This window comes from Dendropsophus ebraccatus, chromosome 6 (genome assembly GCF_027789765.1).
Source record: "Dendropsophus ebraccatus isolate aDenEbr1 chromosome 6, aDenEbr1.pat, whole genome shotgun sequence".
Lineage (NCBI taxonomy): Eukaryota > Metazoa > Chordata > Amphibia > Anura > Hylidae > Dendropsophus > Dendropsophus ebraccatus.
This window is the reverse complement of record NC_091459.1, coordinates 100,795,527-100,809,125: the sequence shown is the minus strand read 5'-3', so window position 1 is coordinate 100,809,125 and position 13,599 is coordinate 100,795,527. Positions and strand designations below refer to the sequence as shown.

General features: G+C 41.2%; 2 protein-coding genes across 2 annotated transcripts in view; one reads left to right on the top strand and one right to left on the bottom strand.

Annotated features, from left to right (window-relative positions):
- MED12L (mediator complex subunit 12L) overlaps positions 1-13,599 on the bottom strand; it is a 393,418-nt gene that overhangs the window by 310,203 nt on the left and 69,616 nt on the right. The gene's annotated exons all lie outside the window — the stretch shown is intronic.
- Positions 5,797-10,136, top strand: GPR171 (G protein-coupled receptor 171). The gene is made up of 2 exons (XM_069975441.1): positions 5,797-5,919; positions 8,912-10,136. Exon 2 carries the CDS (start codon positions 8,954-8,956, stop codon positions 9,926-9,928), a length of 975 nt encoding a protein of 324 aa, XP_069831542.1. The 5' UTR covers positions 5,797-5,919; positions 8,912-8,953; the 3' UTR covers positions 9,929-10,136.

Here is a 13,599-nt window from a genome sequence, read left to right as displayed (position 1 = left end):
ACCTTCAGATAGCTGCTTTTAATCCAGGATCTGTCCTGGGGTCCGTTCAGCAGGTGATGCAGTTACTGTCCTAAAAAACTACTTTTAAACTTGCAGCCCTGTGCCAAACGGCAGTGGCCTAGATTGTGTATCCATTATGCTGGCACAACCTCTCTGTCCCTCCTCCCCACCCTCTTCCTCATTAGGAATGCTTCAAACAGGTATTCTCCTATTCATCACCTGTGAGAACACGGCACATGGGCTGGATCGTTAAGGCACCTGTGCAGTGTTCATTGCAGAGGAATAGGAAATATCCTGCCAGTGGCATTCCTAGTGATGAAGAGGGTGGGGAGAAGGGACGAAGGGACGGAGGGGTGGTGCAAGTTTAGGGCACAGATACTCTAGGCCACGGCCGTTTGGCACAGGGCTGCAAGTTTAAAAGTTATTTTTTAGGACAATAACTGCATCACCTGCCGAACAGACCCCAGGACAGATCTTGGAGTAAGTGCAGTTTGGGGGGGGGGGGTCAGATTGTGGGTACAGAGTCGCTTTAAGGAAAAGTATGTTGGACTACAGTATAACACATTTTTCAAGAGGTGCCCACCTCTAAATAAAGCTGTTGCATTAGTGGCTGTGTGCCACATATAGAATTTTTGGCCCAGTGTTGGACTGGCGTATCCCGAGGTGGGAAAGACACGGTCACTTACTGTGTCTCTGCAGCTGACTTGCTATGCAAGTAGCAAGATGAAAGTAATCTTGTCACATGTGCCCTGTGTCAGTGAAATAGCACGTCCACCTTTTTTCTACCTAGCCCCCTCTCCTGATCTTACAGTGATGCCATACCACGTCAGCCGTCAGCTTATTGCTGCAAGTGTCTTCATTACCCAAACATTCCACAATACATTATACTGTACAATAAAAGATGCCATTCAAAAGTACAATTTGGCATGCATAAATTCAAGCCCCCACATGATCTGTGGTCAACAGTAAGAGTAATGGCTCTTAAAGGGAACCAATCACCCAGAAAATCAATGTAAAGACAAGGATATGTGCTGATAGATCACCCAGCACACTTCCCAAATATGCCCCTGTAACCTCTGTGCCCCCCTCAATTAGACAGTAATCTTACTTTGTTCAGGTCACGCGCTGTATGTAAATTTTTGCTAACTAGTCCTGGTGGGCGTATGTAGTCCTGGTGGGCGTATGTAGTCACGGTCCGGGGGCGTATGTAGTCACGGTCCGGGGCTGTAATCACGCCCAGAGGGGCGTGATTCGGAGGCTTGCGGTCCAGTGACGTCATCCGGCGGCTTGCGTTCCGCGTCGCGGCCGCGCTGACGTGTTCGGGAACCCGCGCATGCGCAGTACGGCGGGAGACGACGGTGACGTACTGCGCATGCGCGGGTTCCCGAACACGTCAGCGCGGCCGCGACGCGGAACGCAAGCCGCCGGATGACGTCACTGGACCGCAAGCCTCCGAATCACGCCCCTCTGGGCGTGATTACAGCCCCGGACCGTGACTACATACGCCCCCGGACCGTGACTAGATACGCCCCCGGACCGTGACTACATACGCCCACCAGGACTACATACGCCCACCAGGACTAGTTAGCAAAAATTTACATACAGCGCGTGACCTGAACAAAGTAAGATTACTGTCTAATTGAGGGGGGCACAGAGGTTACAGGGGCATATTTGGGAAGTGTACTGGGTGATCTATCAGCACATATCCTTGTCTTTACATTGATTTTCTGGGTGATTGGTTCCCTTTAAAAGAAGGAAAAATCTAAAATTTAGTGCAACATTATGGGGTTAACCCCCTAAGCACAGCTTAGCATACAATTACAGTATCCCAAGGTCCTTATAGTAAGCACATCATGACTAATGTCATTGTGATCACATGATGATTGCCACTATACCCATTCAGTCAATGACGGTAAGAGCATGCCATTATGTGCATGACACCTAAATGTGATAAGGTAATAGTGGTGGGTGCTTTTTCCTTAGTCCATTTTTATTAGTCATTCTATACATAGCTATAACTACAGTACAGAAGTGAAAGGCATACTATAATCTCTATTGGGTAGGTTGAATTATAATGTATGAAATCTTTAAAAGAAGTGTGTCAAAGTCTTTTGAGTGACAGTGGCTCTGAAATATCCATCATTCTTTGCATAAGGCTCTGCCATACCACAGCCAAGTTCTCACGCACTGCTGCCTGTGAGTCTGTCTCCTATTACTGGCAATAAGATTACTGATTCCTCTTTTTTCTGTTTCATGAAATTTTCTCAGACTAAAAAATGAGAAGTTAAAGTGTAGAAGACCTAGAAGACAAATGGACTGTGCTCCTAAATTTAAGCATTACCGCTAATAGAGCAGTTAAACAAATGACCATTTGCTCCCCCATGTAGACGTTATGAAGAATTGTAAGATCAAAGTCTATTCCTATTTTTTTTTATAGACAAACAGTATCCTCCTCCACTTCAAGATGGGTAAAACAGGTCCAAGGAGTTATGGTGATATAAAATATCATTAAACTTATTAAAAGAATTATGCCCGCGATACAACGCGTTTCGAGATCTGTCCGGTCTCCGATTCTTGCTACACCCCTGCCGTCCAGCTGCTGATTGACAGATGACTCCCTATACACCGCATGTATAGATAACTGCCAATCAACAGCTGGTGGGTGGAGTTTTCTGCTTCTCATGAATATCCAGGACTTCTGGGCTCATGCACATAATGGAGAGTACTACTTCTTGTCCATGTTAATCAGGAGGATATCTCTGGATCAGCTGCACAGAACAATGTAAGTGATATATCATTCTGTTCTGCTTCTCTGTCACTAGCTAATAAAAGTCTGAATCACCCCCCTTTTCCCAGGTTTTAAATAAAAGTAAATAAATAAATAAACATGTTGGCTATCAGCGCGTGCGTAATCGCCCGAACTATTAATTAATCACATTCCTGATCTCATACGGTAAACGGCGTAAGCGCCAAAAAATCCCAAAGTGCAAAATTGCGCATTTTTGGTCGCATCAAATCCAGAAAAAATTAAATAAAAAGCGATCAAAAAGTTGTATATGTGCAATCAAGGTACCGATAGAAAAAACACATAATGGCACAAAAAATGACACCTGACACAGCCCCATAGACCAAAGGATAAAAGCACTATAAGCCTGGGAATGGAGCGATTTTAAGGAACATATATTTGTTAACAATGGTTTGAATTTTTTACAGGCCATCAGATAAAAGAAAAGTTATACATGTTATATATCATACTAATCATAACGACTTGAGGAACATGCAGTTTTACCCCAGGGCGAATGGCATAAAAACACATTCTCCCCAAATAAAAGAAATGCGTTTTTTTTTTTTTCAATTTCACCACACTTTGAATTTTTTTCTGGTTTCGCAGTGTACTTTATGCAAAAATTCAGCCTGTCATTGCAAAGTACAATTAGTGACGCAAAAAATAAGGGCTCATGTGGGTTTCTAGGTGGAAAAATGCAAGTGCTATGGCCTTTTAAACACAAGGAGGAAAAAACGAAAACGCAAAAACGAAAATTGGCCCCGTCCTTAAAGGGTTAAAGTCAATGAAGTACATTGGGATCTGTTGGCATCTGGCATGTAACAAACCAATCCTGCTCCACTTGCAATGTCAAATGGAGTCTGCAACCAATGCAAACATGAAGCTAACCTTAATGATGTTTGAATGCCATGCAATCTGTTGACAAGTTGCTTCTACCTTTTATGGATCTTATTATGTACAGCTTATTAATACAGCACCATGCTGGATGTCTCTTCTCTTCTCTTCTAGGCCTCAGCTGAAGCAATTGCTGGCCTAGACTACAAAGGTGCAGCCCTGCCATAGGCACTGCCAACAGCATACAAAATACTTAACATGAATTATTGCAGTTAACAGTAAACTGTACTGCACTAAAGTAAATCTGAAATAGCAATACCTAGTAAAGTAAACTGGCACTGAGCCAATAAAATATACTGAGGATAGGCCATCAATATCTGATCAGTGGAGTGCTGACATCATCCACCAACACCAATCACATATACCTATGTATAGGTCATCAATTAAAAAGTCCTGAATAAAGATGAGTGAACCTGTCGAAACCCAACCAATCAGCATTTGAATCCTGCTGCCTGGAGAAGATGGAGGCAGCCTGAGGACTGCCTGGAAAACATGGATACAGCCATGGGCAGGTTAGCTCACCTCTAATCCTGAAATCTCTTATAGCAGTGTATAAAAAGTGACTGTATCTAATGTGGCTAAAGATCAGTTTGCAGTGTGTCATGTATTAGTGTATATATAACATGTATATAGATATATAGAAGACAAAATTATTTTCTGTTAACAAAGCAGTAGAATTACTATTTAGGTATGGGCAAGTTAATAAGTATTTAGTAAAAAAAAAATGCCTCTATATATATATATATATATATATATATATATATATATATATATATATATACATACTTAACAATCAGTGTTAGGTAGTTTGAGACAGTTTATTCTTTACAGGTAGGAATGCCTACTGCTCAATGGAGCTTTGCAGGAGAAGCCAGGTAGTTTGGCTTTGTAATGAGCATTCTCTCCTCCTCCTGCTGTGAAACTTCCATATGCATTTTAATTGCAAAATGTGTGCCAACTGGCTGTTTTGTACAAAGAGTTCCTTTATGGTGCGTTTACACGTAACTATTATCGTCCGAATTTGCGCGATAACGATCAAATTCAAACGATAATCGTACGTGTAAACGCAGCGAACGATCAAACGACGAACGATACATCGCTCATTTTGATCTTTCAACATGTTATCAAATCATCGTTCGTCGTTCGCAAAAAATTCGCAAATCGTTCCGTGTAAACGCTGCTCGTTATGAAAAAAAAATCGTTACTCCGACATCGTTAATCGTATGATCGGGCCAATTATCGTTACGTGTAAACGCACCATTAGGCTCCTATTACACAAGGCATTTGTTGAACAAACAGGCCAATATTGACTTGTGTAATAGGACCAGCCATCAGCCAATGCTTGTTTATTGATTAATATGGTCATTTTGACTCTCCAAGAAATCATCAGTTGTGGACTGCATATCTTCCAATGTAATAGGGGCCTTGGGGCCAAAGGTTGATTTCAGCAAAGGGCCACACAAATGATCTAGTGATCATTCCAGCAGCCCTCCCCACAGCAGCACAATTACAGATCCATGTAATAGGCTTGAAAAACATTAATTGATCTATAAGATTGGTGCTCATTTACACAGCAGCTCAGGCGGCCATGTAATAGGGCCCTAGATCTCAGCCTTGATATTCCCAAGATAGTGTCTATTAAAGGACAATGATATCACTACCATCCTAAGGTATCTGTTATACGGATGCTTGTGACAGATGCCATACTGTAGCATCTGTCACCCATAGGCTAATATGGTATCCGTTTAATGGATAGATTTCTTAAAGGAGCCGGTTGGATGGAATAGCTTAGTTTACTACAATATTCTAGCCGCCCTTTTTGGCAGTAAACAAATACATACCAGTCATATGGAAGGAAAAAGGACAATGCTTTGGTCTCCGTCTGGCATTAGAAGCCTGTGGGCAAATTTAGCATGTGTGTCCAAATATTTCCCAAAGAACATACTATATGTGTAGCACACATGGAGCGTGAACATAGAGAAATGATGTCCGCAGAGTGACGTTTTTATGCAAACGATTTAAATGGCCTGCTGCTATGTGGGTGTATATGTAGTTTCCGGCTGACAGACTTTTTATGTGGCTTCCTACTAATGCAGAGGTTCTCAGTTCCTCCTGCACCGATACAGTTCTCAGCAGCCTGTCTGCAAAGATACCTTCTGTAGTACAAGCTGGCGGATTTCATCCCTGTAGTAATGTTTTTCATGCCTCCCAACCTCTAAACAAGACATCGAAGGAAACAGGTATGATAACATTACCTTTATTTCCCATTCTTTTCAAAGAAAGTTATATCTAAGATATCTAAGCTTCTACTACTAAGTATCAGCCACTGTAGAGCTGAATTACTGCTCTGTGACCGATTCATGAAGTCTAAAATTTACTTTTACTATATCTCTCTATTTTTTGAATGTTAAGAAAATATAATTTACTAACATAACATTTTAATCCTTTCTTGTAAGTGACATGTTAGTAAGTTCCCAACCTGCCTGAAGTTATAATGTTTAGTAGCTATATAAGGTTATTTTTTGTTATTATAAGTTAAGATTATGGATAATTTGCTTCAACTAGTTAAGAAAGTCTTAAAATATGTTAACAGGCTCTGAGGTTATGTTCACACAGTGTCTTTTTTTGTCCGTTTCACATGTTTAATGCAAATTACAGCCATAATGTGCATAAAACGGCAGCATTTTTATGCTACAATGGCGGCTGGCCAAAAAACAGCCACTAAACAGCCAAAAAAAAAAAGAGTAAACATAGCCTATTAGTCAATACAGTGTTATGAGTCACTATTAGTCAATGCGATTTATGATATCTTGTAATAAACTGCTTAGGATATTACACAAGGTTGGACTGCCCCAGCAGTGTATCAAAGGATCCTCCTGTGGGCCTTAGCTCTGATCCAATAATGGGCTCCTACCAGGGCCGTATTTACCACTAGGCACTCAAAAGTCCGGTGCCTAGGGCAGCAGCAGGGGGAAGAAAGACAACTCCATGTGCACTTTACTTTAGATCCAATCACTTGCCTCTATGGTCTGTTTTACATGAGTTGAATCATAAGTAATATAAAATATAACTAGTGATAAATATTCTATGTGAAATCATAAACTCAGGGTTTACAATAAAGATAAAAGTAGATGTACACCGGTTCTGTACCTATGAAGGTGGAACTGCAGAATCAATTTCTCTGGTTGAGCTTAAGAGCCAGGTGTGTTACATTTTTTTCAACCTGTGAGTATTTTTTCAAACTGTGAGTATGGCCCAGGAGGGCCTATATTGTGGTTATGGAATCTTGACCCCAATGTTGACCCCAGTATATCTGTTGCCCTTTGACTGCCCACTAACCTGCTGACAATGCTTTATTTGGGCACTAAATAGTGTCAAGGAGGTGGAGCCTATCTTTCCCTGGACCCTGGCACCCATATGTTTTACTGCGTTGTATGCACAATGCTCTTGCGGATTATGCTAAAGAATGGGCATACAGCACAGTTAAAGGGGTTGGCTACTTTATAGTAAAACAGTTCAGTGTACAGTATTAGTAAATGTACTCACATTACTTACTGACAGCAGCTCGATGTGTACCTCCATAGAGCTAACATCAGACTCCCCACTCCCCTCCTCCAGGCTGTTCTGTCCTACTCTGTGATGAGTCTGTCCATAAGATGGCCGACATGGAGGAGCATATGATGTGGCCACGGCAACCCCCCCTGTGTCCACCATAGGCATATACAGGCTCAGTGTTGGACACTTGGTCACATGCTCCTCCAACACTGAACCTGTATAAGGCTATGGTGTACATTGGGGAGAGGGGCATGGTCATATGTTCCTCCATGTCGGCCATTTTATAGACAGACTCACCAAAGAGCAGAGCAGTATAGTCTGGAGGAGGGGAGTCTGATTTTAGCTCTATGAGGTACACTTACTAATACTGTACACTGAATTATTTTACTATAAAGTAGCCAACCCCTTTAAGTAAAGCATGCTAGGCCCTTCATTCTTGACACTATTCAATGCCTAAATAAAAGTGTTTGTTAATGAAAATGCACAGGCAACAAATGCTTTTTACTGATAGCTATCCAGTAGTGTCACCAGGTTGGTAGGCTGTCGGAGGGTGACAGATTCACTTTGAAGCTGGGTTCACACTACGTATATTTCAGTCAGTATTGTGGTCATTCATATTGCAACCAAAACCAGGAGTGGATTAAAAACACAGAAAGGATCTGTTCACACAATGATTAAATTGAGTGGATGGCCGCCATTTAATGGCAAATATTTGCTGTTATTTTAGAACAACGGCTGTTATATTGAAATAATGGCCGTTATTTACTGTTATATGGCGGCCATCCACTCAATTTCAACATTGTATGAACAGATCCTTTCTGTGTTTTTAATCCACTCCTGGTTTTGGTTGCCATATGAGGACCACAATACTGACTGAAATACATAGTGTGAACCCAGCCTCATAGTGTATGCGTATTGTTCATTACTGTCTGTCAGTCAGTTACATACAATCAGTCAATACAAACATTACAAGCCCTTAAATAGACATATAAATGTGGTATACATTGGCCTAACAGAATAAAAGATCCCCTAGATATTTAGTATTTCAGGTTATTGAAAGTAACAATTTAAGGAGTGAGTAGAGTAACACATGGCCCAGGGATGATGGTTGGGTATTTTTTAAACTCACCAGAGCAAAACCACTCAGCAGAGAAAATCTTTTGTTAAAAAATTTGAGTTTCAACTACGTCAGTAGAAATGCTGAAGTTTAACCACCAGGACCGCAATGCTGCCTGATCACAGGAAAGGAAAGGAGAAGGGGGGAGAGGAAAGTTTTTGTGTATCAGAAATTGAGATGACTATTGCAGACACCTATCTGTGAAAGTCATCCAAGGTATTGACATTATAATATTTCTGCCCCCATAATACCTGCTGGCTGAGGCAGATACAATTCTGTATACATTTCCATATATGTGGTTCTTATTGTATATGAATAAAAGGAATTTTATATCTTATGCAACAATGTTTGGAGTCAGATAACATGGTAATCTACTACTATAGATTCACATAGCAACCTATGTAGACACTTTCCATAGAAGCAAAGCATCTAAGTAGACTGTGAATGTAGTGAAGTGATACTATACTTAGCAGGACAGATTGTGCTTTGATGAAATGTGAACAAAATGATAATGATTATACATATAAAGATCACCATCTGTTTTTGTTCTTGCTCCTCAGTTATACGGACTATCCAACTGCTGACATTGGGGTTATTCCACCATGATGAGCACAACCAACAGTACTTATTTGACTTGTGAAGTGAATAAAGACTTGGAACCATTCACATATGTTTACTGGTTAATATTTATGGTTGGATTTTTTGGAAGTTGCTTTGCACTCTGGGCATTCGTTTGGAAGGACAGCAACCAGAAATGTTTGAGCATATACCTCATCAACCTCCTCATAGCCGATTTCCTGCTGACCTTGGCCTTGCCATTTAAAATGATTGTAGACATGGAATACGCATCCTGGAACTTGAGGATCTTCCACTGTCAGGTTACAGCTTGTATCATTTATATTAATATGTACCTTTCCATTATATTCCTGGGATTTGTCAGTATGGACCGCTGTCTCCAGACTATACATAGCGCCAAGTTGTACCAAATACAGAAACGGGGATTTGCTAAAATGTTATCAGTAGTTGTTTGGGCTCTTGTACTGTCTATAATGCTACCAAACATGCTGATCCCTATAAAAGATATCCCAGAGAGAGAGCATGTTGGATGTATTGACTTTAAAACAGACATTGGAAGAGACTGGCATGTACTCAGCAACTTTATCAGCATTGCTATATTTTTCAACTGCTCCGTCATCATTTTGATCTCTAACTGCATTACTATAAAGAAGCTTTACAGCAATAAGGATTGCGAAGAAGCTAACAATATCAAAGCCGCTTTGGTCAAGATCTTTCTTATAACAGCAGGGTACGTCATATGTTTCCTTCCCTATCACATTGTCCGAGTCCCATACACCTTGAGTCAAAATGATGTGATCACAGACTGCAGCCTGAAGCAAGTTCTCTTCTATGCAAAGGAGTCCACCCTGTTACTCTCAGTATCTAATCTTTGCTTTGACCCCATTGTGTATTACTACTTTTCAAACAACTTCAGGTCTAAAATAAGCAAAACGTTCTCCTTAAAGAGACAGGAAAGAGTTGTGGTCGGGAGAGAGGACACTATTACCACAGCAGTTTAAAAATAAAAAAAAACTATAAGAACTATAACATTACAAGACTAGGATTTATCCAAAAACTGTAAGAACTACATTGGCAGCAAAACAAAGACTATTGGTGTTTCAGTCTGGGTTCACACACAACATTTGAAACCCAGTGTGTTCAGTATTTTTACTAAAACCAGGAATGAAACCAATGCAGAAAAAAACTATAATGGAAATATTTGTATATGTTTTTGTTTTTTGTTTTTTCGTTTTGGACTCCTGGCTTTGTGTAAAATACTGACCAAAATGAGAAGCAAATACTGACCAAAATGCAGAGTGTGAACCAAACCTCAAGCTTTGTTGTCAAGAACAACTAGAGGATCGGCTACAAGCCATCTATGAATGGGTGTATTGTAGAAAGACAATGTATAGATATATAAGTGTATATATAACACCCAAGTGAAGCTCTTAAAGTCTGACAATTGCCTACAAGAAAATAAATAAACAGAATATTTAAACTTACATGAAAGCAAAATTCTGATATCTGACAATATTTTAAACTGAGATTATGTGACAATAGTCTAGAGCTGGTTTCATAAACATTGGTGGGTTTGACTGTCAGCCTGAGGTGTATGGGGCTCTCAGTGATGTCGGTGGTCACAGGGTTCGGGTGTGATGGGTCTGGTTTGATTCTTTGGGGAAGGATAAGCCACATACAGATCGCCTGGGTGCGGCTTACCCTTCCCTCCCTTCCCATAGAGAATACAGTAATGCTCAGCAGTACCAAAAGTTTTTGTGTATGGGGAGGACGTGCAGCGGGCAGGTGAGATAACTGAGGGGCGAACAAACGCTTAGCCATCAGATATTCAAGGTGTGTGAATATTGTCATCACTGACTCTACATTGTCACACTGTGTTGCATCTTACTGATGAGAAAAATGGTAAAAGTTGGTTTTATTTACTCTTACACTCCATTTTCAGGAATAAAAGAACAACAGTGACATATAGTGCTCTGCTCCACAATTGTTATTTCATAGGGAATGCAAGTATTTATTATAATACTACAATGTAAGGAAGACTGACGGAATGACCCTCTAGGTAAAAGAGAGCCCAACGTGATTATTCCCCTTTAAGGCTGCATACAGAATTGTAACACTTTACTATACTTTTCTTACATTGTTTATTAATTGAATGATGTTGAATAACCAACCTGATCACTACAAGAGAATCTATCCCTAATTCTGAGGTGAAGATGTTACTGCTGAATCAATTATGTAATGCAGATTTGTTGCTCTGCAAAATATTTTTCAAATATGCAGTTTAGATACTTAGTGCGCCAGAGGCGTGTCTGGGGCACTGCTATGGCCACCTGGGCCAACTCCTCCCCCCTCTCTTGTCATGGCTGTCCTAAAGGAATAAGCCCCCCTTATCACTGTAATCTTGCAGAGGTGCTCCAACAGCTCCAGACATGACCCCAGTACCTAATTTGAATATTTGAAAAATTATTTTAAGGGACGACACAGCATAATAAGATATTAAATGTATCATTTACGATCACTGCACAGTAACTTCTCTGTAGCTATACTAGTAGTTTAACTTAAGCAAAATTAGCGGTAGACCCTCATATTAGGTATTTTCAAGGTTTTGCTGGCTTCCTGTTTCCTGACTTACAGGTCACATCTCTGACAGTGATAGGGGGGTAAACCACCGTCTAGACCAAATATCCAGCAGAACTTTTATTGTATTGTATTGAATAAAGAATGCAATATGAATTATAAAAAAAAAATTATGTAAAACCAATTAAACAAGGAATTTGCAAATATACCCAGCTATATATTGAATATAAACAAATTGTACAATTGTCACCACATGATTTACAGTCCCCAGCAGGAGTAAAGGCACATATACTGAACTCCTGGCAGTCTGTTCCCTTTTTCCAGCTCCCTTTGGCTTCCCAACAGCAGTTTAGTGCTTAATGTAACCCCTTCCCTGCTGTTCCGTTCTGCTCACATAGCACCTTGTAAAGCCATAGCATCAGTAACCTTTTCTCCCCCCACATGCAATTTACTGTGTAACTTATCCCGTGCTCTGTGCCAGCCTATTACGTCCAGAGCACTTTCACCAGCACTAGCTGCAGCCTAGCAGAGATTATAATTGCATGATTATTAAAGGGGTTTTCCAGAATTAGAAAAAATGGTCTGTTTTTTTTTTCCAGATACAATACCACGCTATTGTTACTTGTCAATGAGAAATGTAAAAAATAACATAGTTTTTATATTTGTGTTGCTCTATATGAGCTGAATATAAAAGACATTTAGCTACAACAAGGGTGTTACTTCATTTCAAGGTCCCACAGCAGGGTTGGGCCCCCTCCACCTATTTGACAGTAAACTGAACGTCAGTAAGGCAGAAAGTAACAAGATTATTTTCGTCTAAGCAGCAAACAGATGGATAGCAGATCTTCTGCACAAGAGAGAACCCACATCAGAAGGACCAGAGGCAAGACACCACCTTGCTTTCACCCACAAATAAAGAATGCTGCTACTGTTTTTGAGAGACCCCATAAGCCTCATAGGTGATCAAATGAGATAATTATTCTCATTTTCAATATGAGTATAACTAGTGATGAGTGAACATGTTCATAAATGCTCATATGTGTCGCTAATTGTTCGTGTTCGCCGATCACTAACAATGTGTTCGATGATCGGAATGGCTATAATAATCATTTTAGAACGTTTTCGAACATGCGAATGCACAAAACTGCATAGGTTTCCTCCCACTGATTTGAAAGAGCCAACGAACATGAGAGAAAGCAAGGGCACATCAGGTAATGTAGTAGCCATGTTCACTACTGGCATTACTGTGATTGGCTGTACGATAAGCATTATTATATACATTACGTACATGTGATGAAAACACAACACTAATGCAAATTCTCTCACAGTCTTTCCTGATTCTTGTGCCGTTCAGTAGGGAGAGTGAGACGAGCAGGGACAGCATATGAATTTAGTTAGGCAGCAATATTCACAGTGGTAGCTGGTCAGTGTAGGGAAGGAGAGCTGACCGAGTAGGGCTTAGAACATTGTGAAATTGTCAGTAAAGGGAGGGTGACAGAATACAGCGTTTAAGCACTAAAAGGATTCATTTCTTAACCCTGCACTGACTAGGCGTTCCTGATGAGAGAAAACTTAAGAACCCAACAGTCCTTTTTAGATAAATATAATATGCTATGCAGGCCCGGACTGGTAATCTGGCAAACCGGGCAAATGCCTGCTGGGCTGGCCGGATTACCAGTCCGTGGGCCGCCAGGGCTGCATGAGGAAAAAAAAAGACATTATTATAAATGTATAGCACCGCTGCGCCCCTCCGCCGCAGCGCTGCTTAATCAGGGCCGCGGCCGGGCTGCGGGCTGAGTGTGGTAGGTGAGGGGGGGGGGAGGGTAGCTCCTCTCTGGGCAGCGCGGGTCTTCTCTCTCATCTTCCGGTGCAGGAAGCTTTGGGACAGAGACTCTGCCTGCGCCGGATGTGTTGCACAGCCTCTACCCTTCCTCTGTGTGTGTGTCTTTAAGACGCACACACACAGGTGAATGACAGGGGCTGTGGGGCACATCCGGCGCAGGCAGAGTCTCTGTCCCAAAGCTGCCTGCGCCGGAAGATGAGAGAGCCCCGCGCTGCCCAGAGAGGAGCTACAGCTGCAGGGAGAATGCTGCTG

What these genes read in the sequence shown, in the direction of transcription:
- GPR171 (XM_069975441.1), top strand. Translation starts at nt 8,954, where the DNA reads ATGATGAGCACAACCAACAGTACTTATTTGACTTGTGAAGTGAATAAA.